Genomic DNA, 27,473 nt, shown 5'->3' on the forward strand with positions numbered 1-27,473 from the left:
TGCAAATGAGTTGCCTGGGGAGATGTACCAGGGAGGGGAGGGTATATATAGGGGTTTATTGTGTGGCGGGTTACAATAGCATCAAGGAGAGATGCCAGAAGTCTCGAGATTTGCAGAGTAGATGCTTTGGAGAATAATAGGGTATGGTGGCACCTTTTGAATCTGCTGCGTCTGAATACAGCCATTCCCAGACATGCTTGCAATTGGAAATACCTGTAAAAATATATGTCCTGCATGTCCTGCAGGCTGGGACGGGATTTGCTGGGTTCGGCTGAACCACAAAAACGCAAGAGGCTCAGCAGGTGGTATTTGTCCATGTGAGGTATAGTAGAGGCGTACATGTCACCGAAGACAAAAAAGAAAAATCGTTGTAAACAGCAGCTGCCTCGCGAATTACTTTTTTTCCTTCTCCAGTCAATTTTTATTATTTTTACACTAATTTAGACAGCCAATGTACACGGTGGTGGATGCAGTGCGGGTGGTTCTCGGGTACGCGATATTCGTGCCAGTGGTGGCAGTGGCAGTGGTGGTGACTCTGCTGGTGGCGAACATCATGACATCATACCTGTTCCAGCGGCGACACAGACAGGCAAAGCACGGCCCATTACGGCCGCCGGTGCAGCGCATACAGCGACTGGGGTTCTGGAAAACACTCAATGCGCAGTCACTCTACAAAACGCAATACAACGAGACGTGGGCCGAGCCCCATGTGCGGCTTGCTGGCTTGCCGCAGACAGAGACAGCACTGGCGCAGATAGTCGGCCTGGTGGTGCGGGATTTTGTGCATGGGTGGTTCCGCGGGATCTCGGCCGACCCGTCGTTCCCGCGCTGCGTGCAGACGCAGATAGTGCAGTGCAGCGAGGGCATCGTGGAAAGGGCGCGGGGGCTGGATGTGGCGGAGTTCCTGGTCGGCCAGGTGGTGCCGATAGCGACCCGGCATCTGAAGGCCCTACGGCAGAAGACAAGCAAATGGCATGCGGCGGCCGAGGGCAAGCAGCAGGTGATGGCACATATGCGGCATGTAGTGGATCTAGTGGTGCCGCTGGTGTTGCCGGTCGACCAGGCGTCGTTTCTGCCGCACCGGGTGCTGGTGCGCGAATTGCTGGTGGGTGCGCTCCTAGCGCCCATAGTGATGAGCCTGGCGGAGCCCGACACGCTGAACCAGCTGCTGGATGGGCAGTTGGCGCGGCTGATCCGCGAGCAGCATATGGTCAGCGAGCTTCGCGAGGCACTGGAGATGCAAGCGGACGAGCATGTGGCCACGTACCAGGAGTTCATGGAGACCATTGAGGCGTGCGGGGACGCAAACGAGCTTGTACGCATCCATGAGGATGTGGTCGCGCAGATCCGCAAGAAGCGCATTCTGATCATGGGTCTGGGCAAGGACGACATTGTGCATGGTGAGCGGGTGCGGGACATATTGGTGTATGTGAACCGGCTCTACGTGGCGAAAAAGAAGGCCGAGCGGCGGCTTGAGCTGCTTCGTAAAGATGCGCCTCCGGCGTTCGGCACGCCTAATACACGCATGTCAACCTACTACGCGCACCGCGATGAGCCCGAGACGCTGGGCCTGCCGCAATTCACACTGCGCGAAATCCTGACCAACGTGTCCAGCCTGTCAGCGTTCGCTGAGCACCTGGACCCCTCGAGCCGCGCTCTGCTGGAATTCTGGCTGAACATCGAGGGCGTCAAATCACAGCCCACCAGTGCGGTGATGGGGGTTTTGTGGAAGACGTATTTCACACGACGTGCCGATGAGCTGGCAGCGCTGGGCCCCGAGACCGCCGCTGCAGTATCGGATGTGCAAAAGTACCTGAAGCCGTGGCGGGCGCCCGGCGAAATGGCGCTGGGTGAGGTGCCCGAGCAGGAATGCCGGGAAGCGTTTCGCATGATTAGCGAGGTGCAGGGCCAGGTGTTCAGTTACCTCAAGCAAAAGGAGCTGCCTTCGTTCCTGCACGGCCCGCTCTACAAACGGTTCCTGCGCTCCTATGTAGTCACCCCGCGCCAGGAGCAGGTCGACGGTGCGTTGTTTGCTGAGAGACCGGAGATGCCAGAGATACCAGAGATACCAGAGATACCAGAGAGACGCCGGTCGGTGGCCGAGTCGGTTGGGTCGACAGGACGGTCTGAAACCTCGTCGCGACGGATGTCGGAGCGCTGGAGCTTTGCGCCTTCCAAGCCTCGCCCAGCGCCCATGGCTGTGGAGACTGCAGCGGCAGTGGTTGTGCATCGCAACGAGAGCGCATCCAGTATCATGCATATGGAGCCAGCCATTGATCTGCCAAACGACTTATCGGGATCGGTACCAGAAGAGCCGTCACCAGCAGACCATCTGGAGGAGCCGTCCGAGTATCTGCAGCCAGTGCGCCGCCGTGTCGACCGGTCGGAGGTACGGCGGCTCAGCGCGTCGTTGCGGTCAATCAGTCTGCATGATGCCGGCAAAGTCGACAGCGCGCTGGCCGAGCCCCTGGAGCCCCTGCTCTCTGACAGTGAAGAGGAGGAGGAGGAGGAGGCGACGTCCGAGACCGACTCTGACCCGTCGTCGCTGGTATTGGCGCGCGCACTAACGAATCCAGCGCCCGGCGACCTCTTCCTTGACCTGCGGCTCACGCAGCTGACCGAAGCACTGGCGCGCAAGGCCCACCAGATGGCGATTGTCAAGGCGCTGATGAAGCAGGCGATGACCCGCCACAAGCCGCACGAGCAGCGCATCTTGCAGGCGTCGTACCGGGATTTGCGCCGGGAGCTTCTGGCCGGCGTCGAGCAGCAGAAGCTGTATGAAATGTGTCTGCGCGAGCACACGCTGTCGGAACGCACGCTGCTGCACATTCCGCGCGCCATGGCCACCGACGACGCAGAACCGCATACCGTCTATCTGATTGAGCTGCAGCAGACCCAGGACTCCCATGCCCTAGCTGGCTGGGTTGTAGCCAGGCGGTACCGCGAATTCCACGCATTGCACCGCGAGCTGAAGCTGCAGGAGCCGCAGGAAATGCGCAGGCACGAGCTGCCTGCCCGTGCCCCACTCCCCTGGCTGCAGAAAAAGGACGTTGAGCAGCGCCGCCTGCTGCTGGAGCGCTACCTGTCTGGGCTGCTGCGTGTGCCGCGGCTCTGCCAGACCCATGCCCTGAAGCTGTTCCTGTCGGCGCTGCCGCCGCCCGACAACGAGCAGCCGCTGGGATGGATGGCACGCATCCACGCCACGGTCAACCAAGACCTGGAGGGGATTACTGGCGCCGAGTCCATGCTCGATATGATTGTCAAGGAGCTGGCCGGCCAAGTCACCATGCAGAGTGCGAGGCCCGAGGAGCCCACGCTGTTCACCGATCCCTTATCTGACGTGTTTGTCGAACTGTTCGGCCTGGCCAGCCGCCGCAACTGGCTGCGCAAGCAAGCAATTTCCATTCTCCTGAGGCATATTCTCGGCGGCACCGTCGAGCGCCGTGTCCGCGATGCCACCCAGTCCCTACTGAAGGACCAGCTGCTCTCTGGCCTTCTGGAGAATCTGCGCGCCACGCTGTGGCCCGACAATGGCTCTGGCGGGTTCTTGCATTTCCAGGGCTTCAAGCAGCGGACCGAGTTGCAGAAAAAGGAGTGTCGCGAGAGCGCGCGCACCCAGATGCTGTGGTATGTGCCCAGGCTTCTGGGCGCCATGGTGGGCAGGAAAAATGCCGTCACCGGGGCGACCCGTTTGGTCGATGCTGTGCAATTGCCCAAGGCCAATCTGAGCCTGGCGCTGATGCTATTCGATGCTGTTGTTGTGGCAGTGTTTCCCGAGATCAGGTACCAGATGGAGCAGTAGCGGGGGGTTTGACTTTTGATGTTTATTGTGCGCCAAATGCAGCTAGGGTTTCCCTGGACTTCTCCTGCAGCTGGTGTCCCTTTGCAATGGTATTTTTCCTAGTGAGTCTGTTGCTGTCTGAATATCTTTGCTTGGGGAGATGTGCAGACTTCAGGAGCAAAAAAAAATACCAAACAGACTCGCACTGTCAAAGTCTTCTGAACATGGTACTAAACACTATAAATACCCACCATTTCTCCCAGGCTAATTTGTTCTGCGACAATTATCCTTTCATTAATATTGCAAAAAAAGTACTATGTATCCTTATATGCAGCCCGTCCAGTCAACCGGTGAAGAGTACAGTGCTGGCTATGGCAGCTATGACTATTGTGATGGATATTCCGATCGTCCTGCGGACCACTATGGCCATCTGGTGGAAGTGCATGGTTTTAATTCCACGAATAATCGAGCCGCGATAGAGCGCAAACCTAGGCTTTCCCAGATCAGAGCGATTGCGCAAAACACTTTGCCTGCTGTTTACTCCACTGCTGCCAGTCTGCAAACTAGCCCATTTGCTCCTAATCAGTTTATTCCTCAGCCTCCTCCTCTCGCTCCTGGCCAGCCAAACTCTGTCTCATTGGCTCACTACCATTATTCCAATTACTAGTCTGCTGCCTGTGGTTTACCACGTCTTTTATGGCTGGAATACCCCATGAGTTTTCGCTGACGAATGTTTAGGTATATCATTCCTAGAGGACATGTTTCCATTTGTACGTTTGGTGTCGATAAATGCATAGGAACACACTCAGTGTTTATCAGGTAGATATTGTTTAACATGAATAGCCTATTGCTCTTATTACTGCTATTTAGTAATGCTAGTCTTTTCACTCTACTAGTCAGTAAGGGATGCTTTTCCAGGCATTTGATATATTCACCGGCATTTGTCGAATGAGTACTCGGTATCTATCAGTCTCTAGAGAAGCTCCATTGGTGCCTATTGTGTGTGCTTGAGATACGTGATAAAGTTTATGGAACGTCATGAGATCCTTGTGGCGCTGAATATTATTTGAGTACATTCTAACCTGAGTCTGCAATGGTTTGTACTCAAACACAATAGGGAATTTATTTTTATCCCAGAGGACCTGTGACTCACAGGTACAGCAATATATGGCTATTCAAGTGCATATCCAAGGAAAAAATACGTAGTATCTCGAGTTTATGGAATACTGCTGATAGCCTCCTGCAACTGAAAGATAATGCTCACTTTCGGTGCACTGTTCCACAACGTAATATTAAACATGGAAGCATGCTATGGAAAGAAGGAAGAATCTCAAAATGAATAGCCGTATCTCTGTTTATACAGGTAGTCAGTGCCCACACGAGGACATCTAGAGCCATTGCTGACCGTGGGGCAGGAAATGTGTTCTCAGAAATGGTGACGATGTGAGTGAGAGCCACACCGATCACTGTCTGGATTGGCACAGCTAATCAAAAGCACATGTTTACAATAACCAGTTCTGTGTATTCTCCATTACCCAAAGCGCCAGAAGTTATATAATGTATATACTTGTCACAAATGATGAGCATTTATTTATCATCACATGAAATACATGTCGCCCTCCAGATTCCGGTGCACTGGAACCAACGCCACATCATCGGTACGCTTACCTGTGAACTTGGATAGCTGATCAAATGGAATGTTTGTGTGGAATCTCCCCTGACCCGTTAGCCTATGTGCATAGTAGACAGGGGCTGGCATGGTGGCAGCCTTGGGCACAATAGGATACAAGTAGCTGAGATTGTATGTGAGTCGCTGGATGTCCTCAACCGAAAACTGGCTGTCATCGTGTAGCACCATATAATATGCTGGTCGTGCAGTGCCGATAGTCGATGCATGCGCCAGCAGGTAAAAGTCAAACAAGCATGGGTTGACTACGCCCTGCTCAAGCACGGTTCCCGGTAGACAGTTACCGTTCCCCCCAGCCTCGGTGCATAGATCCTGCCCTGGTGCGGGCAGTATGCGTGTGTGGTGCCGCTTTCGCACAATTACCATTGTCACCTTGGGCCGGTACCCGGGCTCGATCAATTCACACCCCTTGTAAATCCCATCGAGCTCAAGCTGCTTGACTGTCTGCAGCACTGAGTCGCCAATGCCATCGCGATAGTAGATGATGCGCTTGGGCTTTTGCTTTGTCTTGCTGTAAAAAATCCGCAGACAATGGCGCACGATGACGTCAAAGTTTTCGATAAACTCCATCTTCTTCGGGTGCTGTAGCACAGTGCCGGCGAACCGCCGGCACTCCAAGTCTACTGAGCTCAGGATCGCTGCTACTGACATATTGCCAGCCTCTGTAGTGTGATTGACGTCCGCTGATATCACCATTGTCGAGTCGATGCCAGGCATGTCATGGGTCTGCAAGCCCGCAGTGAAGCCGCCAAGCTTTGTGTTGATCTTCAGGCCCACTAGTGTCGTGTACTTTGGGTTGTTGCCCTGCCGAACGTTGTTTGCCAGCAGACACTGTGTCATAACTCCGACGACGGTGGTGCCAACACGCTTGATCTCGCCGTACCGTGCCAGGCTGTTTGCTGGTAGGACGCACATCACGAGCTGGACAGGCACCTTCGACTGTGTTTCGGCCGCCTGGCACGCGCTGCGGATTTCTGACTCGATAGAGCAGTTCATCGGCGCGTACCTGATGGGCGGTGCAGTGCATGCGATCTGGACGCCGATCTTACTGCATGTCTTGGCCAGCTGGTTCACAAATGTACTGACCATCGCTTGTGGCACCATGCGCTGGTTAGTAAAGCATATGATGGCCCATGATACGAGTTGCTTGCCCTCGATGACTTTTTGTCTGTCTGCCTGCCAGTGTGCGTGCGACGGAGTTATGGCTTGATCGTCTCGGAACTTTAGCTGCGGTGTCTGTAAAACGCGGGCGTCAAACTTTTCGAGCTGCTGGCTGACAGTGATACCGAACGCCTTCAGATCCGGATTATTAGCTGTGTCCAAAAGCTCGATTCCATGCTCGGTGATCCTCTGTCGCGCCTGTGGGCTGAGGCTACCAAACCGAAACACCTGCGACTGCTGATACCCACTGACTTTGGGCAGCATCTGACCAGGCACCACCTCGCACAGCTCCACGGGCACCATGGTTCCCAGAGCAGTCTTTGCACAAGGCAAGCGGGTGTCTATATCTGCCTTGTAGAACTGAGCGATAGGCACGCCGTCAATTCTCACTCTGCTGGCGGGCACTGGTGAGAACCCCGAGATCCACGCCGTGGCATCCGATCCAGGTATTCTGAATTTTACATTTTTTAGCACCGGTGCCATCCTCCGCCAGTCGTCGATCTGCAGGTCCTCAAGTGACTGCACCCGCTTGGAGCGGAAGAAATCCATCGCCATGTCCTGCAGTGTGCGGCCGCTGATTACAGGCACTGGCTTTGTGTGAATGCTCAGAAACAGCGAGCCCTGGCCTGCCTTGACGGTCTGCCGGAACCCCCACCAGATATCGAACCCGGCGTCGGTCCTAATCTTCTCAAACTCCGTCACGCAAGTATTCCCCAGAACACCCAGCTGGATCATAGGGTAAACCCGGAATATCCGATCCAGCACAAACAGCAAGTCGTGGATGTATGTCTCTGGAATCGATCGATCACCATCGCAGTACCTTTTCAGCGCCTTCGTCTCATAGCGCCGATGCATGCTAATGGTCACCTCGAACTGGTGCATAGTCTCGGGCCGCCCAAACAGCCGCGGAATGGTCTTCTTCAGTTCATCGCCGATAGAGTCCTTCTTGCCAATGATCGATTTGGGCGTAAATATGAACTCGCCACCATCATAGACAAAGTACCTGTCTGTCGCTCCGATTGCCGCCTTCACCAGTTCACTTTTGATTGCTACGGGAACGCGTTTGGCGCCAACCACTGTAGCCTTGTATGCGTAAATGTGCCTGCATTTAATTTCCGAAATGCGGAACGCATTCAGCAACACCTCGGTCGCTGTGCCAGCTGCACTTGGCTTTTCCGGTGGCTTAGGTAGTCCCTGCCACTGGTCGGCAACCTCTTTGCTCTTTTTGCCCATGTAGTCTACGGGAAGTTCGAATGAGTAGAGGAAAACAGTCGCAGAGCACCAAAGTTCGAATTGCTGTGAAAAGAATGTCAATTGGAAGAGCTGCACGCTGCTGTGTATTTTTCTGTCGATTGCCTGAAAATTTTAGGGTTGGGAACGGCTCGAGCCGCGGTTTGCCTTCTATAAATCTGTGAAGACGAGCCCAAACTCGCTTCTGACCAACATTGCCTGCAGCTTCAGCCGCTTCATTTCGCTTATGTGCTTCCTCATAGCCTCTGACGAGTTGAATAGTTTCTCGCAACACTGGCAAAACACATATTCGCTGGTGTCATGAGATGGCATTAGTAAAAATAGAGAGTTGGAGGAAAATAATGGAGAGATGAAGTGGCTCTTGGCTTTTGTTGGGAGGCAAATGGCGTTTATATAGAACCATTGTCTGATAGTACAACTGCAAAGCCTGCGAGTCACACTTTTAGCACATTGCTGGTAATGTGCTTATTGGCAATACAGCACATGGCTTTAGGAGTACCGATTTATTATAGTCACTTTTCAAAATCCAGCCATCACCTTTATATGGAATCCTGTGAACGCTCTTTAGATGCGTCCCATGGCGATTGTATCTGGTAAACAGCATCTTATGGATGGGACATAATAGTACAAGGTCGTGTCGTACCTTGTCGGGTGATGAACTTCTTGGAATCCCAAACATTATTTTGGAAAAGCAGATATCGAGAGCAAGGGTGTAAATGAGAGCAAAGTAAAGACGGTCAACAGACACTTGCAGGCAGCACTGCGTTTTATATCTGCCAGCTAATACCGCTATTTTGTTTAGTTAGCCATCTAAAACCAGCCATTAGGTATTGCCAACCAAATTCGTGATCGGGTAGGGTTTCTATATTGACTGTGGAATGGCACATTGCAGGGCAAATAATTTGGACATTCGGAAACAGCCATTGTGAAGCTGCCCCCAATATAAGTGCAGCGATATATATCAGCCCCATTGATGTACACAATCCTGGTCTGGCTTTGAATCGGTTAGTATATATTACTCTAGTTATCAGCTCTCCTCCAAATTCGAAGTCGCATAAAGGGGGAGAAGTAGGACGAGAATGCTGACATCTTGAGTTTAAGTTCTAAAAACGCTATTCACCAGATAGCATGATGGTTTGTGTTGTCCAAGTTGTATCAAGGCTACTAATAGAGAAAAATATCACAATTTTGTATTTGACATGGAGGTAAAAAATCAATTTTACATGCATTATTGAAGTATGTGCCTCCTGCGGTTCCGATTTAGCAACTGATAATTCGCCATGCCAAACCATGCTTGTCAACAGAACCCGTGGGTATTTTTTCGGTGCCTACTGAGGTCCAAGTACGTGTAAAACGGTTCATTGCACTGCCAACACATGTGGTTAAATTCGAAATCCCAATTGAAGACGAGCATACTACGTGCTTTTCTGCGCATTGCTAAATCAAATGGTGAAGCACCTTAGTTTGATAGCTGATAAGAGGAGAGAAGCGACGCTTGACAGTTCTCTGACCAATCTACTGATAGTTTTATATCCTCTTTAACACGTAATGACGAAACCAGATTGCGATCAACCCTTCAGAAAATATACAGATGGAGGTACCAACAAGCAAAAGTCGGTGTTATCTTTTAGGGCCACCGGTGTTGTATCACCAATACCATTTTGTGGTGCTATCATTATGCAGGTCTGAATATGGAAATGAGATTTTGATAAATACTGAAGACTGATGAAAACTGGCTGCCTTGGTGCCGAGTGATCGCACCAGGTTTTATAAAAGCCTATACACACCGCACAAGCTTGGTGGGTGGCTGCGAAGAGCCAAAATCATGACGCCAGAGTCATGGTGAAGAGAGGCGAGTCTGATGGCTACCGATAAGAAATACCAGTCTGGAAGGCTGTCGAGTACTTGGTATGTAGTCGCAGGATAATGCTGGTTCCTTTCAGCAAGTATAATAAGTATAATGGTAGTGTTGTTGTATAACTGATCCTGATCCTTAGATCCACGCCACAGTGCATACGCAAGAGTATAGTGGCCCCACTATATAGTTCAGCACATGCCAGCCCATCAGCAGCCCTCCTTAGTTTCTGTACTGTCACTAGTTATATACCACGTAAATCACCAGTATCCCAACAAGTGTTGTGTCTCGGGTACGATACACCTAGATAGACAGCCTTCTGCAACTGTCTAGAACACGTTTACTCTCCAAGCATCTTTCCACGACGTATATTGAACGTATGAAATATTCTGTATGAAAGAAGGAAGGAGGGATCACCAGGTGAAAGGGGTGGGTGCCCATCTAAGTAGAGGCGCCAGCTGCCTGGAATAGTATGGCCGGCCATTGTGGCCTAAAGGTCTTGATCCATGGGTTCCTAAGATCATAAGGATTTGGAACCACAGGTAGCAGATATGGCCAAGAGGAACTAGCGAATAGATGTTTTTGTTTCGTTCTTCACTCTGGCTTCGGTTTTAGCTGAAGCCTGGGCCAGATTCCAATGTTTTTTTGACTTGAATTATTCTGCGATAGTCTCTCAGCTTTTTGAGACAAGCACTGCAAATAGAGGTTTGAGTGCATAAACAATTTTGTGTTTTGGTATTATTCTGCAGGCTCATTTAGGCTTATTCGCTATTTTGTGATGGTGCGTAGTATATATTCAAGGGTGGAACGAAATAAAACGGGATTAGATATAGGAGCCAGCTCTGGATTGATGGTGCGAGATTCGCTATTTGTACGTGTGTAGAATGAGACTAAGCACCGAGTTTCGACTCCTTGTACTGTATTGTGAGTATCACGAATGGCTGACATGCTATTATGTAGTAGATATAGAGTTAAGTTTATTGTTTCCTGGATCATAAGAGTGGCTATAATAGCGACTTCGCACATATGCTGCATTCTGCCATTATGTAACAATACGTTACAGATCTTGCTAAGAATTACATGAATGATGCATGTAATCACTATACTTATGAAATATCCGATTACAAAAATAGCACATACGTGCCCTACCGGTATTGTTTTGCGGCAACATCCCAATTGCTTAATAATTACTTTAACTGTAAAGAGGGGAGAATAGTAGCGACTTGACTTTTGCTTCAAGTCTGTCTGCTATATTTATATTCACCGCCTCATTTACCCGCAAGTCACTGCCCTATATATCACGATGTGATCCGTCTTGATGGCAGAGTAGATACACATCAGTTGCCAACAATTGATGCAGCTGTGATGTTGCTACCCGCGAGGGGTGTGCTGGTGGCAGGCAGGTCTCAGCACAACCACTGGATGGGGCTATAAATATGGACACCCAGATCGGCCTTCATAGTGTGGTTCCAAATTCATAGTTTCAGTAACCCATGGATCAAAATCCTTAGGCCACAGTGGCCATTCATACTATCTCAGGCGACTAGCGCCACTATTTAAACGGGCACACGCCCCTTCACTTGATAATTCTTTCTTTCTTCCTTCCTTCCTTCATATAGCATATTTCATATATTCAATATACGTCGTGGAAAGGTGCTTGGAGAGTAAACGTATTTCAGACGGTTGCAGGAGGCTGTTTATCCAAGCTTACCGTACCCGAGGCATCACACATAGGATCCATGCTCAGTTGTGACCCTCATTCCTGATCAGCACATTTTCACATGCTTCCGTATTCTTGCATGCTAACTGCTTTCGTTGATGACAGATGACCTTCACTATTGCTGCTCATTAAAAATATTGCAAAAGTCGTCACATCTATGAGACTCATGCCTGCTGGCAGGTTGCAGTGCTGTTGAACGCCAAACTTTGCAGGTTCCTCAGAACGTGACAGCGGCAATGGCTGAGGTATTGAGGAGGAAAGAATGCTATCAAATTTTGGGGTGGTTGGTTGTGAGCACTAGAGCCTCCCTATACAGACATGCTACTGCTGTGCGCTTTTGCTCCAAAATTCTCATTACAACACAGTATCAACATGTGCAGTAAATAAGCTACCCAACCGACTGAAATGGTGTAGATATTCACACCTGTTGACGTATGTTGTTCTGGCGCTACTTCGCCGTGTCCATACCGATTTGCAGTCCGGTCTATGTGCGCACTGGTAGTTGGGGCTGACTGCTGTGCGACCACGCCATTGCCCTTCACATGATGGCAAAAGACATAAACATGCGGATTTGCGACCATGCAATGGTGCAATTTCATGGCGGCGGCGAATGAGATGCAGTACACGCTTTTAGTGGCACCACTGTCACCTGCGGATAAGTATGTATATATTCGAGGGTGATCCACAGCAGCTGCATGCAATCCAGGTCGTGCATGTGTGGAGTCCTATTTTTGTCCGCCCCAACAGTGCATGTTTTCAGCACGACGAAACTGGTCAGCCAAGGGGGGCAATCCCGGGTGTGCCGATGCAAATCTTGGCTAGTCGCCTGTGCCGCCTGGAGCTGTTCAGCCAGTCAGCAGTGGTAACGGGACTGAGGGCGCAAAAAGCGAATGGGGCGAAGCATATTCAGAAACAACCTAGAAAAGCTACGGTGAACAATACCGCAAACTTGATACGCTTCAAGGGGCCAGTGTTGTTGACACTACATTGCTTGGTGCGCAGGCAATAACAATGGGAGGAGAAAATAGCGCAAAAAGAGAAGAAACAACGCATATCGGCCTTTTTACAGACCCTTTCCGCATGGCAGTGAGCAATAATTGGCGGGTGCCCCCTGCCGCGAGATCGCCTTCTCCGCCGGGCAAATCATGCAAGTCTTGATGTCCATTGGCAGGAGACATGGCTTTTTTATGCGCTCTCAGAGCAATACCCTATCTTTTTCATTGACATACATGACTTTGCGCTGGCCATGGTGTACTCTTATACGTGTACGTGTACGTGTAAGTGTACGCGTACAAGGCCACATTGCACACCTTTGGTACTGGCTACCATTGTCTGCACTTAAGCAACAAGCGGGCGCCACTGCCAGTTAGCCGCCATCAAATCGTCATTCTGCATCTCTCGGACAAACACCGATAAACAATGGTCTGCATTCGCACCATCAGCTCTGGATTCATTGCATTCTTGTCGCTTGTCACCGCTGCGCCTGTCTTGGGCGCATGCTGGAGAACTGAAGTGCTGGCCATGATTAGCTGTGTGCCCGGGTCCAACGGTGTAGGCCCGCTGGTACTCGGCGACCGCATGAGCGAAATTGCAGAGCCATTCGGGCTACCAGGCCAAGGTGAAAAAGCCGACGCACAAAGGGGAGGACGGACAATGCAGTGCCCAGCGCTACACATCAGCGGGTATCAAGTGGACAAGTGCTGGTGAAAGCATCGCATGAAGCACACCCACCGTTAATGATGCCGTTACAGCGTGGATACACAGTGCCGGGCACTTCAAAACGGTGATCGGCGACTTCGATATTGTTGGTTTCGGCGTGCATTTCCCTTACTGGACAATGGGCGTTGCAAAGACCGCATCAAAAGCAGTGTGAACTGGTTGCATGGTCCAGCGTATTTGGCCGAGGGGGGCCGTGTGCGGACCAGCTAAATTTGGGAACAATGCTTTTCTTTTTGCGCGCAGATCGCTCTACACATTTACTTCCCTGCCTTCCAGCGCAAAGCTGATAGGCGCTCTTTGGGACCTATAGTGTGGAAAAAACCGTAGCCCGATTCCTGTGATTTATTCAATGGCCACCCAGTCTCGTATAAATAGTCTGGCAGAAGTCTCGCAAAATGCAGCAGGGAACCTTAGTTTTCTTCATAAGCTCAAGTCCATTCACAACCTCTTCCTTCACCTGCTCCCTCTTTTGCACACCCGTTGATCGGCGTTGCCAAACAGCTCACTCCCTACACATTCCGCCCTACCGCTTACTGCGCAGACACGACTTGCTCCCCCTACGTAACCATGGTTAGCTTTGCATCGACTCTCGTTCTTGCCTCGACCCTCATGTGCTCCCTGGTCAGCACTGCGCCTATCGCTGCCGTTGACGGCCTCGCTCTGCGCAACTACCAGGAGTACAACACGGCCCGCTACCACCCTGCTCCCGTGACTGTGACTAAGTATGTCACCGTCGACAACTGTGCCCCCACCGCCTACCAGACCTCGCCTGCCCCCGCGACTAGCATCTACGCAACCTCGCCTGCCGCCCCGTCCCCTGTCTACACTGACAGCGGTGACTCCAGCTCTCCCTCGACCTCGTTCTCCAGCAGCGGCTGGCACAACGAGATGCTCAAGCAGGTCAACGCTGTGCGTGCCAGGAACGGCAAGGGACCGCTTGCGATTGACGAGAGACTGAACACCATGGCGCAGAAGCACTCGGACTACCAGAACTCGGTCAGCCAGATGACTCACGACGACTCGGCTGGATCTCTGGGCCAGCGCTGCAGTGCTGTTGGCATCACCTGGACTGGCGTCGCTGAGAACGTTGCCTGGAACTACCCGGACGTCACTGCTGTCATGAACGGATGGATCGACAGCCCGGGCCACTTCAGGAACCTCATTGGCGACTATACCCTGGTTGGTTTCGGATACAACAATGGTTATGCTACGCAGGACTTTGCCTGCACATAAGCCATGCTGGTCATGTTTTATGATGGCACCGCTCCTCTTTAAATATGCACAAACCATTTGATCATGATAAATATATAGCTTTTTGCCCAATGTCCGTAAATGCGCCATCGACGTGGTGTGAGAATGACCAAACCTCTTGAAGAAACATGAAGAAACTAGCAAGCGCCGGCGCCGGCGCCGCTCACTGACTCATAACAAACAGATCCGGCTACTGCATGTCATGGCTTACATAGTGGCATCCCAAATGAGCCTCTCCACATTCTCCAGGACCTGCATCGCTGCATTCTCTGTAGAGGGACTAGTTTTCTCATCTGCATCGTCCGGATGGCCGTAGTTGTTTTTCCCATCTGTATTTGTTTCGTTGTTAAAATAAGGTATGCGTCAACTATTCATAATACTATCGCTTGTGCTCAGTCTATCGGCCTTTGCGGTGGCAGCACCAATCCAGATCATCCAGATCGTGCATAACCTTGCCAGCCTACGCCCCCTAAGGCCAGCAAACGCGCTCCCGGACGACTGGCGTAGCCATATGCTTGCCCTTGTTAACGCCGAGCGCGCAAGGTTTGGCAAGAGCCCGCTTCAGCTCGATTCCCGCCTCAACGCGGCTGCCCAAGAGCATTCAAACTACCAGTACAATATTCGCCAGGTGACACACTACGATTCCAGCGGGCCGCTTCTTCTACGTATCGCCAGACATATTCCTGGAATGCTCAGTGCTGCAGAGAATGTAGCCTATGGATATTCTGACGTGCAACGAGCAGTCGATGGGTGGATCAAAAGCGACGGCCACCACATAAATATACTGGGTGACTATAAGAAAGTCGGATTCGGCGAGGCCAACAGGTACTGGACACAGATGTTTTCGAAATAACACTTCTGCACAACGGTGCTGGCCATCCAAATAAATTAATAAGCGATATATCCACATTGCTGCACTTGTCTTGGCAGTGTAGTGGGGCTGATAGCTGTATACCAGTTGACAGTGCGATTGTTGATCCGCCCTAAGAAAACGAGGTTTGCCAAGAAATTCTAAAGATATCCCAGGAGCAAAACCTGGAATTTTCGAGGAGTCCTCAAGGCTAATCGCTGCCTACTACTATCTCAGCGGTGCTGCTTTTCTTTGCTCACTTGCAGCTGGGAGTTTCCGAGGACTAGGAGGGAAGAGCCATGAGATCCCCCACGTTGCGAGCTTGCGTGTGTTGGTCTAGACCATGGGCAGTTTTTACAAAGGCAGTTTCCACAAAGGCAGTTTCCACAAAGGCATGCACTAGGTTGTGGACAATCCCTGCAATAAAAATAGCTTGGTAGACCATCTTCTCGAGATCGCGAGGTTGGCGATTAACAAGTGTAAATGGTCGACCATACATGAGGACAATGACGTCCAGCGTTCTTGGCAAGAGGTCGTTTGAATACAGATGGTCAGTATAAAAGGATAAGCCGGATCTTACTGGTGCTTTCTTCACTACACAGCACCAATTCCATCTTGCATCTCAATCGCATCACCAGCCATGAAGATTTCATTTGTCTCGGTAGTTACAACTCTGGTCACTGTGGCCCAGGCTCATACCTATCTCAGCCATCTGACTATTGCCGGCACCAGACACCCGGAGGGAGAGTGTCTTGAGCCCTACCCCAAGCTACGCAATCGTCCAGTCCTGTTCGTTGACTCGCCTGATCTGACTTGCGGTCTGAACCGGACCAAGAGCGCCTCTGTCAAGTCGTGCCCTGTCCAGGCGGGTACTGATGTGATTGCTGAGTGGCATCATAACAATGATTCGCCTTCAGACGATGTGATTTCGGCCTCTCACAAAGGCCCTTGCATCTTCTACATGGCGCCAGCCGCGTCAGAAGGCAAGGGCGACGTGTGGTTCAAGATTTTTGAGGATGGCTACGATCCGAGCACCAAGACCTGGTGCATCAACAAGCTTCGTGACAACAAGGGCAAGATTGCTGTCAAGATTCCCCCAAGCCTGAAGCCCGGCGACTACCTTCTGCGCGGTGAGGTCATCGCCCTGCATAATGCCGACGCTATCCACACGGAAAACCCGAAACGGGGAGCACAGTTCTATGTCCACTGTGGTCATATCACTGTCACTGGTGGCGGATCTGAGGTTCCCAAGGGGTATGCGATCCCTGGCGTCTACAAGTACACTGATCCGGGAGTCCACTTCAACGTCCACAAGCCCTTCTCCGAGTATGTGATTCCAGGTCCGCCTGTTTGCGCTGGTGGAACCTCGAACTCTAAGGGGACTACTGGCCAGACCAAGCCCCCAAAGTCTCAGGCGTCGTCCGCGCCCAAGAGCGCCTCCTATGCCACATCTAGCGCCCCGGTCAAGACTAGCGAGGCTAAGACAAAGACTAGGACCAAGACCAAGCACTCAAAGACACGTAGTCCCTCATCATACCAGACTGTGTAGATGTGGCAGTGGAAAACAAGCAATTTACCGTTGGTGCTCAGTTTCTGCAATAAGCTCATATATCGCTGTTAACTTGAATGTGGCCAAGTATACTGCAGAAAGACCAACTGAACGTTACGTGCTTTGCATATCTCGTGAAAATGAGGTATAGGCAAAACGCAAATACGGGTCTGACTCTGTGCTATTTCAGTGTACAGGACACTGTTTACCGATAGCTCCGCTCACTGGGTTGTGAATATGCAGCGATGGTAACACAAAATACCGGGTCGTTCTGCAAGTGTAGGGTGCTTTCGTCACCTTGTTTCATGTTTGAGGACACGCGCTGCTGGCGACACGGTTCAGATTCTAGACCTCTGTAGAATAAATAGACTCGGGAAAGTATAAAATGCCCTGGCTTTTCTACCTACTTGGGCTCGTCACTCTAATTCAGAATATCCACCATTTACACACCAAACTCCTCGCTTCTAACAAACCGTTTTTCTGCACCTACAGCGAACAGATACCTACAAGTTTCGGTAGCCATGTCTGACAGCAACAAGAACTCCAACGTCGCTAACCGAGTGACCGAGGAAATCAACTCTGGAATTGACCAGTTCTTCGATGCACGCATCGCCAATCGAACGGATAATGAGATTCGTGCTGCCATTGACGATTTTGAACGCAAACAAGCTGCCAACAGGACCCACAAGGAAACCAACACCGGAAGTGACAAATTTATGTCTCAGAATATCGCTGGCAAGGCCGACCGCGAGACCAACGCAGCCATGGACTCGGCTGGCAGCAAGAGGTCGGGCCGCCAGCGCCACATGCACTAGACATGCACTGACCATCCTCAGTCTTGAGAGGGCGTATTTAGATTGCCAAATACTTCAAGAATAAAAATATAAAAAAAGGACTACGGGTGAAGCTAGCATACATATCGTCAATTTCTGCGCGGTGGTATGCTGCTGCGCCCGGTGAATCCCGTTCCGCTGGCCAAAATCCCATCATGTAACGCACTGCAAGACGCCTGTATGTAGTGGCCTGGTCATAATCTATCAGGGTATTTATGTTGAAATTCGGGAAAGGTATAGAGCAGACCTAGCGCTTGTTCACCTTGTAAATCTTGATCATGAACGTGGTGAAGGCAATGTTGAATGCCAGGTACGCGAAAAGGAGGCCAAAGTTTCTCCAGCGGTGGTCAAAGTTCCACGACAGCGCCGAGTAGTAGTCGTCACCAACCTTGTACGGGCAGTACTGGCAGCTGGAGGTGGCGTTCGGGTTGTTCAGGTATCCAATGTAGTTCTGGACGAATCCACCGGCGTACTCACTGCACGACATGCCCTTGGGCGGCTGGAACATATAGAGCTCCTCGTTGCGGCACCTGACTTCGGCGCCATGCAGGTCGTTGGTCAGAGTGCCCTCAAGGAAGTACGTGAACGGCGACAGCCTGTACATGAACTTCCAGAACTTGGGCATGAGGGGGTACGGGATTGTGACACCACAGAACAGGATGACCATCGAGGTGAAGATCGGGTTGAGCATGGCTGCAATGATGTCGTTCGGCGAGAACGAGGCGATTGCCTGGCCGAGGGTGATCGAGAAGATGCCGAGCACAATGTACATGATGTAGAAGTAGCCGATACGGTCGCTGCCAGAGTTCAGTCCAACCAGCCAGTACATGATCACAAAGTACATCGTGTTGGCAAAGACCGAGAACGGCCATTCGGTGACGATGATCGCGACAGAGAACGCGCGCCAGCCGTACTGGTTGGACGACGCCTCACGGCCATAGTACAGGCGCTGGCGCAGGAAGGCCGGCTGGACCTGGTTGATGATCAGAATCGAGATAATCGCGGTCTGGAACAGGGCAAAGACCTTGTTCTGAAGATCAGTGGCGCTGGACGAGAGGCGGAGGAAGGCGATACCGATGACAATGGCACTGACAACCTGCAGAGCAACACGCGTCAGGCTGTACTCGAGGTCACGCCAGTAGGTGCGGAACATGCGCTTGGTGACAAGCTTGATCTGGTACGAGTAGTCGCGAGCAAACATGTTCTTGTCGTCCTCGCTAACCTGGTCGTTGCCGTGCAGGTGCTCGAGCTCGTTGATGCGGTCAATCTCAGCCAGAATGCTGGTCTTCTCCTTCGACTGGTTCCAGGTCTGCGGCCAGTCAACAGTCGCGTTGCGGCTGCCGACGACGTCGAGAATGTACTCGGCGGGGTTGGCCGACGGCGGGCACTGGGGTCCGCCGTTCTTCTCAAAGTAGTTGATCAGGGTCTGGGCATCATGGCCGATGTCGCCAAAGTACACGGTGTGGCCACCGCGCACAAGCAGCAGCAGGCGGTCAAACTGCTCGAACAGCATCGACGACGGCTGGTGGATGGTGCAGAGGATGGTCTGGCCCTCGGCAGCAAGGCGGCGCAGGAAAGTGACGATGGTGAACGAGGCCTGGGCATCGAGGCCCGAGGTGGGCTCGTCGAGGAACAGAATCTTGGGCTTAGCCACCAGCTCAACACCGATGGTCAGGCGCTTGCGCTCCTCAAGCGAGATACCCTCGCCGCTCTCGGGCAGACCGATCATGCAGTCAGCGATGTCAGTCATGCCAAGCAGGAAGATGACATGCTCGACGTAGTCGTTCTTCTCCTCATCGGACACCGAGGCGGGCTGGCGCAGGTAGGCCGAGAAGCGCAGAGCCTCGCGCACGGTCGCATGCGGGTTGTGCACGTCAAGCTGCTCACAGTAGCCAGTGATGCGACGGAAGCTGGCAGGCTGCGGCGCGCCGTTCATCAGAATGTCGCCCTCAAGCTTGCCGATGGTCTTGCGCTGCGACAGCGAATCAAGCAGGGTGGTCTTACCAGCGCCAGACGAGCCCATGAGCGCAGTCATGGTTCCAGGCTTGATATAGCCAGAGACATCATCCAGCAGCTGCTTGTCGCCGCCCTTGACCGGAACCGTGTAGCTGATGCTCTTCCAGGTGAAGGCAGTGCCCTTCAGGATCTGCTCGTCAGTGGGGCCGCTGGACGAGACCTTGCCGAACTCCTCAGCACCCTTGTCGCTGGAAGCGTCATTCTCGGTGTACAGGTTGACCTTGGGGCGGTAGCGCTTGTAGACGTTGATCGAGTAGCCGGTGTTTCCAAACTCGACGTACTCCATGACCAGGGCGATCAGGATAACGTAGAGGAGCCAGAAGCCGACAACAGCGCCAAAGTCCTTCCACATATCATCGACATAGAACGAGTAGCCAACCTCGATGTGGTCGCGGCCAAGGACGTAGTTCTGGCCAGGCACAGCGCCCTGGAGCGTGCACACCTGGTTCTCGATTCCGTAACCAGGGACCTGCGGGATGAGCTGGGGACCGCCGCACATGAGCTTGAGGTTGCGGAACTCGTTGGCCATGAGCGCCTTGTAGCCATACGCAAGGCTGTTTGCCCAGTACACCCAGACAAGGTAGCCGTGCATCGACTTTTGCGGGATAATGTAGCCCATGTGCAGGATCATGAAGAGCAGCGAGATACCGGACAGCGTGTGGGAGATGTCGACGTTGGGCGAGACGTTACCAATCAGACGGAAGAAGGCGGTCAGGCAAAGGCATCCAACAAACAGGAACAGGACGAAGGCGAAGAACTGGCCGGCGGTGCGCGACAGACCAGTGGCAAAGTACAGGATGCAGCTGAAAACTACAATCTGCAGTATGATGATTGGAATGTCGACGACGGTCTGGGCCAGCGACAACGCAGCAGGGTGGTACATGGCGAACGACTTGTGCTTGTAGACGACCTCTCGGCCAGTGATGGCCTTGGGGAGCTCGGCCTGGGCGGACAGAGAGTTGAACAGAAGAGCGAAGAACAAAACACCACCACGGGTAAAGGCACCCATGGTCGTCTCGGGCAGGTTAAGGAACAGGGTACCGACAATGATGGCAAACGCAGCGTTGTAAGCGATTTTGAAGATCTGCTGGCCAATGCTGCCCATCATGATCTCCCACTCGCGCTTAAACAGCTTGCCGAGCTGGTAGGTGAAGGTGGTCGTGTACGGCGACTTGCGACGCAGCTTGCTCTTCTCGGTGCCCATCTTGGTCTGGTCAACGAAATCGCGGATCTCTGCGCTACGGTTGTCAGTCTCGATGCGCTGCTCGAAGGCCTGGATGTCGCTCTTGAGCTTGTGGTACTGCTGCGACTCGACCCAGCAGCGCTCAAAGTCCTCGGCAGTCTTGGGCGCCTTGTCCTCCCAGCCAGGCAGAACCGTGCGCTCGTGCAGCTGGGTGACACCGGTCAGGAAATCCGACGTGGTCTGGCGAGGCGGCTTGTAGATACCGATCGAGGCAAAGTACTCGACGGCCCTGTTGGCCGGACCAAAGTACAGCTCGCGGCCCTGGTCGACGACCATGACCTTGTCGAAGAGCTCGTAGATGTTCTCCGAAGCCTGGTAGATGGTGACGATAGTCGACTTTTGCAGGACATCGGTGGTGATGCGCAGCGAGCGCACGTAGTCGAGCGCGGAGCTCGAATCGAGACCACGGGTGGAGCCGTCCCAGATATCAATCGAGGCGCCAGAGGCGACCTGCTCGGCGATCGAGACACGCTTGCGCTCGCCACCAGACACACCGCGCAGGAAGGCGTTACCGACAATGGTGTCGGCGCATCCCGACAGACCGTACATGTCAAGCAGGGTGTCCAGGAACTCCTTCTCGTAGCCCTCGCGGTCAGCAAGCATGCGCTTGCTGGGCGTTTTGCACTTGATGGCAAAGTCCAGGGTCTTGCGCACAGTCAGGGTGGGGAAGTGCACGTCGTCCTCCTGGTTGTAGGCGACCTCGCCACGGTAGCGCTTCTCGACCTCCTCGGGCGTCAGGCCACCATAAGAGACATTGCCCTCAATCTTGCGGTAGGTGCCGCGGCGGTTGCCCAGCACGCGCAGCAGCGTCGAGCAGCCGGCACCGGGCTGGCCAAGAACCAGCAGCATCTCGCCATCCTCGACGAGACCGGTCATCTTGTTCAGCAGCTTCTTGTTATCGTTGCCGCGGTTGAACAGCTTGGCGACGCCAAAGCCGTGGGCAGCGCTCTTGACGATCTTGTAGAACGGCGTGATCATGGTCTCAATGTGGCGGTTCGCGACATTGTCGCCATAGACATCGAGATCGTCAAACACAAGGCCAATGCGCTTGGCAAACGGCGGGCCCTGCAGCTGCTGGCGGCCCGAGAGCCAGGTCGTCAGGTCGAAGCCGCCCGGGTTGCCGGCCTCGGCAACGCCTGTGAGCTCCTCCTCGTCGGCCACGCTCTTCGACTTGCTGAAGGTGCGCTGGATCGACTTGAAGCGCGATGTGGCGCGGGTCACGCTGACATGCAGGGGCTCTCCAAACGAAATATCGGCCTCGGCGTCCATTGTGTTTCTCCGCTCCTTCTGGCCTATCGTCTCTGTGCTCATCTGCCTATCGTCACCAGTGGATGACGCGCCAGACGACATGGACGATGGGTTGGCGTGTTGCTCCATCGTTCGGATATGAAATATTATCTACACGTCGTCATAGGTATTTTTTTAGCCAAGGGAGATGCGTGTACAAATGCCAGATGTTTTCGCTCAGGTGGCAAAGCCTTGCGAGGGAAAACCTAACAAAACTTACGCTTTAGTGAAATCTATATGAAAATTTGCTAGGAAATAATATGAAAAGCAGGAAGTAGGAAGTGAAGCCAGCACAGAAAATATATAAGGAAGCTGTTTGGTTCGTATCAAGATGCCCAGCAGAGCTCGGAGGCGGTCTTTTATAAACAGGTGCCAAGAATCAGCGGTCAAGAGCTGGGGCTGCTCCTCCAGCACACCCAGGCGTCATTGCTAAGAGTGAAAGACCGAAATGATTTTTCCTCTATTCATTCACTGGGCTGTTGCGTCGCCGCCCGCTGGGATTATTTTGTGACAAACAGACAAAAATCCGCGCGACCTTCCCGTTTCGCGCAATCAGAACACAATCTCAAAATATTGGGGACACTCTGCTGAAACAGCGGGCCCGATCCTGGGTGCGCACTTTGCCGAGGGAAATCGCTTGGTAGAATTCTGCTCTAGATCCAGCTTCACGAGGGCAAGAGGGCTGATGGCCTGCGGAAAGGGGAGCAGATACGACAGTAGTATCCTTTTTCTGTTGGTCATGGCAACTCCGAGAAAAGTCCATGCAAGCAAAACGGTAAGCGTATTAATAAAGGGAGAGGATTTGGGGAGGTGGAGTATGAGCCACAATCGGCGTGCAGGGCCAAGCCATTTCGCGGTTACCGCCTCTTGCCTGTGCGTTTTCCGTCGGCATTCCCCCTTGGCTCAGGTGGGTGGGGACGAGCAGGGTGCGAATAAACCTTCTTCCCTCACCCCAATTCAAACCTATCCACATCGCTCTCCTGTACCGCAGCGCCCCTGCCATGTGCTACGGTGAGCGGTTCAGCAACGGCTCCTGTAGTCGCACATCCAATGGTTCTATTTATAAGCTGCTCCAGCTCGGATGCGAGCCCAGAGCCGCCACCAATGAATGATCAGCATTCCCCATCTGAAAGGAGGAGCCAAAACAAAATCTACGTGTTTTTCCTTGATTATCCGTCAGATACGCGATGTCGCTGATTTCGCGACAATGGCATCTTTGTAGAACGTATTGGCCGAATCCCGAGCTTCGTTTGGCACCACCATGTGCTAGATGCCATCTATAGGGAAACTGCCTTTTCAGGGCGGATGAAAGCAAGCGGAGGCGCCCGCGTCCGGAAAGCAAATAAACATGCGTGGTGGAGGAGTCACGAAGCCGCCCTGGCGCCTTTTTTTAGTGTGCTCCTCATTCGCATCATATATCGCACAAAGTGGGGGCACTGGGAACAGCCGAAGGTCGGAATACTGAGTTTGTCAGCATGGAAATTACAGTGTGGAAAAATCACAGGGGTGGCTAACACGGAGACTCCGTGGCCAATTGCGAGTCGAACCAGGCCGGGACCGGGATCAGTCTAGTTTTCCGGCTCAGGGCTATGGCCTTTTGGGGCGGGCATGGTGGAAAGGGACTTTTCTTTGACGCACAAACCCGACAACGGTGAACGGAAATCTGATGTGCATCTTTGTTTTATTGTCACGGCGCATACGCCTGGCTGCCTCTCAGAGTGGTGGGGGCGAAACTCGGGGGAGGGGCAGTGGGTCGCCAAGGATATGCCAACAATCGCAACTCTTCTATTCCAGATCATGTGGCGGAAATGATCTGTAGCCTGCTATTTAGAGGCTTTGCGTGTCAATTTCTAATTTGCTTCACAAATCAAGGATCATGGCAGAGTTCTGCTGGAAGCGAGATTGGGGAAAGGCATATGTTGAGCATTTCAAGATGAGTGATGGCTAGTGATGTGGTAGGTCGGAGAGGTCGGTAGTCAGGATTCAAGTACCAGCGCAATGTAAATGGGGAGGGGGTAAGATGGCGGCATTGGGTGTTTCGAACATGCACATAGCCAGCAGAAAACGTTTCTGATGACTAAATATGGAAGTAACAAGGGCACTCACTATATACGCTAACCATTTAGCGAAACGTTTTTGCCGCACCACATTACTGCCCAAAGAAAAGAATTACAAAAAGACATATAAATGGGCAAAGCTCCGAGCAGGGTTAGAACAGTTCGCTTGAAACCCAATATTCGTCACCCTTGTCCTCCACCATCTAAAAGCATTTTCCGATAGAATGAACATTTTCTTTTCGCTCGTCGCCCTTGCCACCACTGCGTCGGCGGCACTTCCGCTGCTTGACAGCGTGCCGCTGGTGGGCGGCGTCACAGACAGTTTGCCTTTGGTCGGCGATGTAGCCAAGACACTTCCAGTGGTCGGCAACTCCCCAGGGCTGCCTCTGGGCGGTGTTCCGGTGGTTGGCGGGGTTGCGCACCAACTGCCAGTGGTTGGCGATGCAGCAGGCCAAGTTGTCGGTGCACCAGCAGGCGGCCAGGTGCATAGCCCGGCGATTGGCGCGCCTTTTGTCAGCAGCATTGCACCGAAGCCGCTGGTGGGCAAGCCGGCAGTGCCCACGGTCATAGCGCCTGCAGTGCCTACGCTTTTGGCACCCCCCGCGCCCAGCCTGCCAGCCAAGAGCCTGCCGGTGGTGGGCGGTGCCAAGCCGACCGTGCGCGTACCCACGCACTGATGATCTACAAAAACATGACCTTAGCGAAAATGTTCGATATTTATATATAACTGGCATATTTTTTATTCGGTGATCTCCTGGATATACACGTTGTGCAGGTGGGCGATGTACGGGGCGATGTGGGTGTCGTGCAGATGCATGGTGATGGTTTCGCGGATGGCATGGGTATAGTGGTCCTGCAGGCCATTCAACGACATACATTCGAGGCTGGGCAGGCCCGCCATCAGACACACCAACTGCTCAACAAACCCCTCGCAGTCCTCAATCTCGGGCTGGTACCCGGTGATGTCCAGGCGCGTAATCCCCGGGTGCACCGGCGCATAGCGGCCATCGGCTATGAAATCGTCAATAGTCGCCAGCTCATCAACTGTGGAGATCCTGTCGTAGCACAGCAAGTGCAGGTATGTGAGTCGCTGCAGTCCGCGCGAACGCAATGTCTGGACACTGCAGGTGCGCAGAGTAAACAGAGTCAACGCGCGCAGACCGGGGGGAGCATCCAGAAACGGATGCACAAAGGTAGGAAGTTCCAGCATCCGCTCGAGCTCCTTGTTGTGCCAATCATTCAACACCAATGTCTGCAGACCGACGAATGGGAGGATGTCGACCTGGCCGCCAGTGCTCTTCTCCATGACCTTCAGATGGCGGATCTGGGCCCGCGGGAATATGGCCAGAAGCCCGTTGATGGAGAACTTGTAGTTGCTGATTGCCAGATCACGCAGCCTGGGAAACACAGCGTGGGCAAGCAGCGGCCGGCCCAGGGGCACGGTGGGACGCGGTGAGATAAAGTTCAGCTCTAGCGTCTGCAGATTGGCAAACTCCAGCGCATGTCCATCGAAATAAAACCGGCTCCAAAAGTCCGCCGGCTGCAGCCCAGCAATGGCCAGATGTTCAAGGGTGCGCGCACACACCTTGGGCAGCTCGCTGGCAGCCAGTCCGCGGTAGGCCGAAATCCGCAGGAATGTCAGCCCGGGCCGGAACATGTTCAGGGAAAACATACTCAGCTCGGTGGTCTCCAGATGCACTGACTGCAAACACCTCCTGCTGCCACGGACAAACTTGCCCAGCATGCGCTTCAGATAGTGCTCGCGCGCATGGCCCTGGTACCGCAGCGCAATGGCATTGGGCAGGGATTTCAGTAGCAGCCCGGCCAGCTGCATGCTGTGGATTTCGGGATACTGCTTAGGTGTGTCGCGGAACACCCCGCGGTAGTCAATCACTAGGGAGCGCACCGACGGCCACCGCCGCTGCAGAAGCCCGGCCGAATGCAACGCCGAGGTTACGGTCACGGGGCTCGGGTGGTCACTGAGCTTTAGTACCACGCGCTGCACAAGATGCGTGCGCTGCTTGCGCGTTATGCTGTTGATGTTGGATGAAGTAGATGAATCCGGACACGGAATGCGTCGCCGCATCCACCGCATACAGCCCGTACCGGGCCTCCACCACATCGTCGATGTCATTGGCTACCTTGACGAAGGCGCGCCGGCACAATGCCGATTCGCCCAGCTCGTAGAGCCGCCGGCTCAGCATGGCTGTCTCCAGAAAGGCTTTTTCGTTGCTGTCGCCGATCGGATACTCGTTCGGGTCGACAGTCGGGTCGCTGGTCTCATCAAAGAGCACCTGCAGGATGCGTGCCAGAATCTCATCGGGCAGCTGGTCAAGCCGTGGCATACGTTGAATACAAAAAGGTGGAAAAGAAATAAATATGTAGTTGCTGAGAAGAACTAGGGAGATAGGGATAGCGTGGCGTAAGCCATTGCCAATTCCTTTCCCACTTCCTTATTCTGTACAATCGCCCACTATGCCGTTGTGAGGGTTTCGGCGCCCACGGCACGTCAGGTAGATGACGTCGGCAAAGGACCGCCCGACTAGCGCTTCGCGAACATGTCCGTACCGCACAACATCCGGCAAAGCCCGCTTGGCCGCCTGGGCAATCACCTCTTGCTCCCTTTTATCCAGCCCCTTGACGTTTCTTTCCTTGCATAGCGCCGCCCAGTATCTTGTAGTACTTTTGCTGCACCGCACTTAGCGACCTCTGGTGCCTCTCCAAAAACTCCTTTATATTGCGCTGATTCGGCGCCGAATACAGCGGACATGTATCCTCCAAGTCCCGCATTTCCCGCTCATCCCACGGCCGCTTCTTTCCGAGGTCCACCAGGGGCTCGGCAATAAGTGCCTTTTCGTGCGTCTGGGTGAGCTTGCAAAGCCACCCACTGGTCTCCTTGTCGCACTGCCAAGTGCCTGAAACAAGCTGCTCGGCGCTGATCCCGGCGTCGGTGGTGCGCAGCATATAAGGCGTCAATTTTTTGTGGTGCCGCCAGTTGGTCAGAATGAAATCGTAGGTGAATTTGCATTCGCTGGCCGTCCGCCCCAGGCTTTTGCCAATGTGGTCGAAGCTGGGACGGGTGCGGCGGTGCGCCGTGATCGCTCGCACATACAGAAACAGCGCCCGCCGCTCGGCCAATGTCCATGGCCGGTTCAGCGATGGTGATGGGTCGTAGGGCGCGTGCGGGTTGATGTTTGGCCGCAGAAACGTCAC

The 27,473-nt window shown here is 53.1% G+C and overlaps 12 protein-coding genes across 12 annotated transcripts; 7 read left to right on the forward strand and 5 right to left on the reverse strand.

Annotated features, from left to right (window-relative positions):
* Nucleotides 1–193: 193 nt before the first annotated feature.
* On the forward strand, nt 194–4,085 carry DL89DRAFT_286173 (uncharacterized protein; the record flags this gene model as incomplete). The annotated part of the gene is made up of 3 exons (XM_040889849.1): nt 194–317; nt 449–1,105; nt 1,131–4,085. The coding sequence occupies 3 exons, from the start codon at nt 194–196 to the stop codon at nt 3,800–3,802; spliced, it is 3,453 nt and encodes a 1,150-aa protein (XP_040740422.1). The 3' UTR covers nt 3,803–4,085.
* Nucleotides 4,086–4,589, forward strand: DL89DRAFT_269993 (uncharacterized protein). The gene has a single exon (XM_040888519.1). It carries the CDS (start codon nt 4,098–4,100, stop codon nt 4,446–4,448), a length of 351 nt encoding a protein of 116 aa, XP_040740423.1. The 5' UTR covers nt 4,086–4,097; the 3' UTR covers nt 4,449–4,589.
* A 758-nt stretch (nt 4,590–5,347) lies between these two features.
* DL89DRAFT_269994 (Piwi-domain-containing protein) lies at nt 5,348–7,930 on the reverse strand. The gene has a single exon (XM_040888520.1). The coding sequence runs from the start codon at nt 7,860–7,862 to the stop codon at nt 5,379–5,381; it is 2,484 nt and encodes an 827-aa protein (XP_040740424.1). The 5' UTR covers nt 7,863–7,930; the 3' UTR covers nt 5,348–5,378.
* A 29-nt stretch (nt 7,931–7,959) lies between these two features.
* DL89DRAFT_269995 (uncharacterized protein) lies at nt 7,960–8,219 on the reverse strand. Its single transcript, XM_040888521.1, has one exon. The coding sequence runs from the start codon at nt 8,190–8,192 to the stop codon at nt 8,031–8,033; it is 162 nt and encodes a 53-aa protein (XP_040740425.1). The 5' UTR covers nt 8,193–8,219; the 3' UTR covers nt 7,960–8,030.
* A 4,721-nt stretch (nt 8,220–12,940) lies between these two features.
* DL89DRAFT_269996 (uncharacterized protein) lies at nt 12,941–13,391 on the forward strand. Its single transcript, XM_040888522.1, has one exon. It carries the CDS (start codon nt 12,977–12,979, stop codon nt 13,160–13,162), a length of 186 nt encoding a protein of 61 aa, XP_040740426.1. The 5' UTR covers nt 12,941–12,976; the 3' UTR covers nt 13,163–13,391.
* A 350-nt stretch (nt 13,392–13,741) lies between these two features.
* Nucleotides 13,742–14,495, forward strand: DL89DRAFT_324884 (SCP-domain-containing protein; the record flags this gene model as incomplete). Its single annotated transcript, XM_040891491.1, has 1 exon — nt 13,742–14,495. One exon carries the CDS (start codon nt 13,742–13,744, stop codon nt 14,405–14,407), a length of 666 nt encoding a protein of 221 aa, XP_040740427.1. The 3' UTR covers nt 14,408–14,495.
* A 268-nt stretch (nt 14,496–14,763) lies between these two features.
* DL89DRAFT_269998 (uncharacterized protein) lies at nt 14,764–15,451 on the forward strand. The gene has a single exon (XM_040888523.1). It carries the CDS (start codon nt 14,784–14,786, stop codon nt 15,276–15,278), a length of 495 nt encoding a protein of 164 aa, XP_040740428.1. The 5' UTR covers nt 14,764–14,783; the 3' UTR covers nt 15,279–15,451.
* A 421-nt stretch (nt 15,452–15,872) lies between these two features.
* Nucleotides 15,873–17,233, forward strand: DL89DRAFT_269999 (uncharacterized protein). The gene has a single exon (XM_040888524.1). It carries the CDS (start codon nt 15,916–15,918, stop codon nt 16,822–16,824), a length of 909 nt encoding a protein of 302 aa, XP_040740429.1. The 5' UTR covers nt 15,873–15,915; the 3' UTR covers nt 16,825–17,233.
* Nucleotides 17,234–17,268: 35 nt separating this feature from the next.
* On the forward strand, nt 17,269–17,680 carry DL89DRAFT_324886 (uncharacterized protein; the record flags this gene model as incomplete). Its single annotated transcript, XM_040891492.1, has 2 exons — nt 17,269–17,611; nt 17,668–17,680. The coding sequence occupies exons 1-2, from the start codon at nt 17,346–17,348 to the stop codon at nt 17,678–17,680; spliced, it is 279 nt and encodes a 92-aa protein (XP_040740430.1). The 5' UTR covers nt 17,269–17,345.
* A 99-nt stretch (nt 17,681–17,779) lies between these two features.
* DL89DRAFT_63769 (uncharacterized protein) lies at nt 17,780–22,534 on the reverse strand. The gene is made up of 3 exons (XM_040891909.1): nt 22,424–22,534; nt 18,490–22,314; nt 17,780–18,432 (listed from the first exon to the last, which is right to left on the reverse strand). Exons 2-3 carry the CDS (start codon nt 22,291–22,293, stop codon nt 17,905–17,907), a joined length of 4,332 nt encoding a protein of 1,443 aa, XP_040740431.1. The 5' UTR covers nt 22,294–22,314; nt 22,424–22,534; the 3' UTR covers nt 17,780–17,904.
* A 1,396-nt stretch (nt 22,535–23,930) lies between these two features.
* On the reverse strand, nt 23,931–24,936 carry DL89DRAFT_306056 (uncharacterized protein; the record flags this gene model as incomplete). The annotated part of the gene is made up of 1 exon (XM_040890897.1): nt 23,931–24,936. A coding segment is annotated over one exon (564 nt), but the record flags the coding sequence as incomplete, so codon positions are not given.
* Nucleotides 24,937–24,968: 32 nt separating this feature from the next.
* On the reverse strand, nt 24,969–26,605 carry DL89DRAFT_286181 (uncharacterized protein; the record flags this gene model as incomplete). The annotated part of the gene is made up of 2 exons (XM_040889850.1): nt 24,969–26,293; nt 26,358–26,605. The coding sequence occupies 2 exons, from the start codon at nt 26,603–26,605 to the stop codon at nt 25,000–25,002; spliced, it is 1,542 nt and encodes a 513-aa protein (XP_040740433.1). The 3' UTR covers nt 24,969–24,999.
* Between the last annotated feature and the right edge of the window lie 868 nt (nt 26,606–27,473).

The sequence above is a fragment of the Linderina pennispora genome (genome assembly GCF_002104995.1).
Source record: "Linderina pennispora strain ATCC 12442 chromosome Unknown DL89scaffold_15, whole genome shotgun sequence".
Lineage (NCBI taxonomy): Eukaryota > Fungi > Kickxellomycota > Kickxellomycetes > Kickxellales > Kickxellaceae > Linderina > Linderina pennispora.